Source organism: Nicotiana attenuata, unplaced genomic scaffold, assembly GCF_001879085.1.
Source record: "Nicotiana attenuata strain UT unplaced genomic scaffold, NIATTr2, whole genome shotgun sequence".
Taxonomy (NCBI): Eukaryota; Viridiplantae; Streptophyta; class Magnoliopsida; order Solanales; family Solanaceae; genus Nicotiana; species Nicotiana attenuata.
The window spans coordinates 149,950-154,086 of NW_017671470.1; the positions used below are offsets into that span (position 1 = coordinate 149,950).

The following is a 4,137-nucleotide window of genomic DNA, read 5'->3' on the forward strand; positions in this document are numbered from 1 at the left end:
CAGTTACCATCCACCCTACTACCCTCCATACCCCGCTAAAAAAAAAAAATTTTTACCTTAAGTTTTTTTTGTAATTCCAAATTTCTGTGTTTTCATTTTCTGTACCACCCCCACCCCCACCCCACCCCACCCCCAGCATAAGTTTTTTTTACTTTTTTTTTGTAATTTAAATTTTTGTTTTTTTTGGTTTTACTGTCCCCCCTAGCCCCGACCCACATCCCCCTGCCCCCCCTCCCCCGCCGAAAAAAATTTAAAATATATTTTTTAGTTTTTAATATTATTATTTATCGATTTAAAGGCTCAAAATTTTACAAGTTCCAAAATTATGAGTTCAGAGGTTTATGTGTTTGGAAGTTTATGGGTTTAGAAATTATAAAGTTTACGGGTTCGAAAATACGCGGTTTTTGCGTTAAAAAAGTAAAGCATCACATTAGTTCCTTTAGATTGTGTCAATTTTTAGAGACTTCGGGAAGGGGTGGGGGAGGGGGAGGGGTGGGGGAAGGTGGGAGGGGAAGGGGGAGGGGTGAAGAGAGTTGCATAAAAAATATTTTCTACTCTTTAACCAAACAATAGAAAATATTTTCCGGAAAATGTTATCCACTTACCAACCAAAAAAAAAAAAAAAAGTGATAAAACCACTCATTTTCCATGAAAACATTTTCTAGGAAAACATTTTCTAGGAAAACATTTTCCTTCGTACCAAACACACCCTAAATATTAGTCGTTTGGTTTTCTTCATCCTTCCAGGGCAAGTAGCGACGTCGTATGACAGGGAACAATATCGTCCGCCAGATTAAAATCAGAAACGAATCTAGACCGTGTACTCATAAGGCTGCGACTCCTGAGGTATAAGAAGGTTTGACAGCAAAAAAGAAATTGCAGGAATATTTGTATTGGGCATTGGAGCAAAGTAACAAGTGAGAAGAGAAGAAGAGAGAATGTCGGGATCAGGAGTCACTCAACAAGAAGAGGACAAAAAGCCAGCCGATCAGGCCGCTCATATCAACCTCAAAGTCAAGGGCCAGGTCTCTTCTTTTTCTCCCTTTTAAGATTTGTTGTATGAAATTTATATTGAAGATTTGAATTGATTGAATGTTTTACTTTTCCTTTTCTCATAGCCAGTACAACGAACTGTTTTGCACCGTTCTAGTTGGAGAAATTGGATTTTCTGTAGTTGTACTTTGCGATTATGGTCTTTGATTACTGTTGAAAATACGTAGTTGATCCTGAAATCCACCTTAAAACCACGTTAACTCTGAATGTCATGAATATTTTGAATTAATTTTTTCTTCTCCATTTACTCAGATGGGTAGAATTAAATAGTTTATTGCTCCATAACCAACTGGATTCTTATTTATCTTTATACACTGTTAGGTTGTTACCCTTTGTACACCTCCAATGAAATTCAGATATTCAATTTATTTTAGGGTACTCAGTAAATTTTTTTAATGGATGGTAGTAGATAAAGGAGACTAGGAGAGTATGGACTTTAGCTTTCTTTTTCCTGCTGACAACTGATGGTAAGGGCCAATGCACAGTCAGTTTAGCTGTGGCAGTTCTCGATCAGTTTAGTATACTTGTTTATTCAATATATCTGCTATAGGTAAAGAGTTCATCGCTAAACTAAAAGGCCTTGTGAAATGAAGATATCATGTAGATATATGGTTGCTCCTTGTAGTGTGCTCGTGTTATGTTTATTAGTTCTTGATTTGACTCAAATATTTTTAATGTGTTGTGCACCCAAGCTTGTGGCCTAGTGGTCGATAGAGTGGGAGGAGAGCCGTGAGATCTCAAGTTCAAATTCTACTATTCTAGCATAGGCAAAAGACATAGATTATTTCTTCCCTTTTGCCTAAACCTTGGGGGTAGAGTTATCCGGTACCTGTGCTAGTGGGAGGCAGCATGTAAGCGGTGGAATAATTGATGCACGCAAGCAGGTCCGAATACTGTCATCATAAAAAATATTATTTGTGTTGTGAGCTAACATGGTAAATCTATGGTTTCTGAATAACGATACAGATCCGCTTCTGCTTCCATTACCTTAATATGTAGTAATTAGGTATATCTGCTTGGCAAAAATCCATCCCCTTCTATCGCACCATTGTCCATATTCTCATGCTTAATTCCATATTTTGTTCTCTTCTGTGACATAACGGATACATTAAGCATCTGAGAACTTAACTTCCTTCAGGAGAAAGTTCAAAAAGAGTAGGCAAAACAATGAAAGCAAAAATTGAAAAATAAATGTTGAATGTATTGATTTTTGAACACGTCTCATCTTTTGGATGACACTGTAAAGAAGAGAAACCTGATGATCTCTGAGTAAAAGCAGAATAACTAATGATGTCTGTAGTATTTAAGAACACTCTGCTTCTTGTTTTTTCTAGTTTGTTCATCTTCTTGCTTGTTTTGGCTAATTTATATAGCCAAAGTTGGTCAAGAATCCTCAAAAGTTCTTGTGGAAAAATTTCTGACTGACAATAATCCATATTCAAGTATACGGAGTCTCTGAAGTTGACCAATTTTTGTAGGACGGAAATGAGGTGTTTTTCAGGATCAAGAGAAGCACACAACTGAAGAAGCTCATGAATGCTTACTGTGATAGGCAGTCTGTGGATTTCAACTCTATTGCATTCTTGTTTGATGGTCGTCGCCTCAGGAGCGAGCAAACTCCCGATGAGGTTTCTGTCTCGCCCTTTTTTCTTCACCAACCAATACTCCTCTTCCTGCCTCTCGTTTTGAAAATATCTTTCCTCATGTCCCTAAACATCATAGAATCTGTAATGTGTTGTCTCACTACTTTTTCCATATTCTTTTTGACAGCTCGAGATGGAGGATGGGGATGAAATTGATGCTATGCTGCATCAGACTGGTGGATCCTTGGGTTAGTTTTATATCAGAGGGTTTTGGGGCAGCTTAAAGTATCTTCAGTATATAATTGGCCGAACTATTATGAATGTAGTTTAGCTTGTACTCTGGTGGGCTAGTAATGAGCTGCTTATGGCTGGTCACTATTTTTGGATCTTGTTAGTTATTGCCTTTTATTAACTCTCGGGTTTTGATATGATCAGTTTTTGGGCCCTTTGATTTCTATTATTGGAGGTCTTAAATTTCTGGTTTTGAAGCAAAGCTTAAACTGACCATTCCCATTCAGTCAAAGTCCAAACTACATATTCCTATCCATATACATATACATATACATATTACTATCCTATCTTGGAAATGCGCTATATTAAATTGGCGACTTGCTCATCATCAAAATTATGCTTCTGAAATTGCTTCATCTATGTGGTGTCATTTTCTTTTTATCATGTTCTTTCTTTCTCTCTAAGCATGATTTTAAATTAGAAGAGAGATTTTAAGATATGACAGATCTATTCACTCTAGCCGAGCTGGCTCTAGTGCATCATAAGGGATTTGACTGGTATGGTCGCTCTTAAGTCTAAGGATGTTGTATGTCTTGAAGGGATGCCTGATAAGATTGGAACGGCGTAGAAAAAAAAGGATGTTGTGTTTGGGAATAATTAAGCGATAAAATTGGAACGACACAGAAAAGAGTATTGGAACGGCACAAAAAAAAAGGATGTTGGATTTGTGTTCCTAATTGGAACGATATAGAAAAGAGGATCGTTGGATTTTGGAAGTCTTGTATACATTCTTGTATATAGAACAAATCCTAAAATATAAGTACAGTAGGAATTTTTACTCCCTATAGTAAAGGTATACCCCTATTTATTATAAATTAAAATTATTTTAAAATATTATTTTCTATAGCTATCTTTTATATTTTATAGCAAAATAGGTATTTATGGTATATACTATCATTGAGGCGTGAAATAAGCTATTTATGTTTTTCCTCTCTCTTTCTTTCAATTAACACACGATTCTCTCTCATAATTTTTCTTCTTTCTCTCTCTTCCTTCTCTCTCTCTCAGAGCAAAATACCTGCTTCTAATAGTGAATTTTCTGGCCGAATCCTCTAGGGTTACTGCAATTGAAAATACTTCTAAACTGTTGGGAGAAAGAGGGGAAAGACAGACCTTTTTTTTAAAATCAGATTCCTTCATAGCAAGGAGGGGCTCGTCGCTCTGAGGCTAAGGCCACTGCGCGGGGAGCAAAAGCGATGTCGGAATAATA

General features: G+C 36.7%; 1 protein-coding gene across 2 annotated transcripts in view; it reads left to right on the top strand.

Moving 5' to 3' along the window:
- The window catches only part of LOC109208482 (small ubiquitin-related modifier 1-like), a 10,644-nt gene extending 7,548 nt beyond the window's left edge, over positions 1–3,096 (top strand). The window contains exons 2-4 of one of the 2 annotated variants that reach the window (XM_019371599.1): positions 748–1,025; positions 2,532–2,681; positions 2,824–3,096. In XM_019371599.1, the coding sequence (XP_019227144.1) occupies positions 939–1,025; positions 2,532–2,681; positions 2,824–2,889 (303 nt within the window). In that variant the 5' untranslated portion in view covers positions 748–938 and the 3' untranslated portion in view covers positions 2,890–3,096. The remainder of the gene's footprint in view (positions 1–747; positions 1,026–2,531; positions 2,682–2,823) is intronic. The other variant, XM_019371600.1, reaches the window with a different exon arrangement.
- The last annotated feature ends 1,041 nt before the right edge of the window (positions 3,097–4,137 follow it).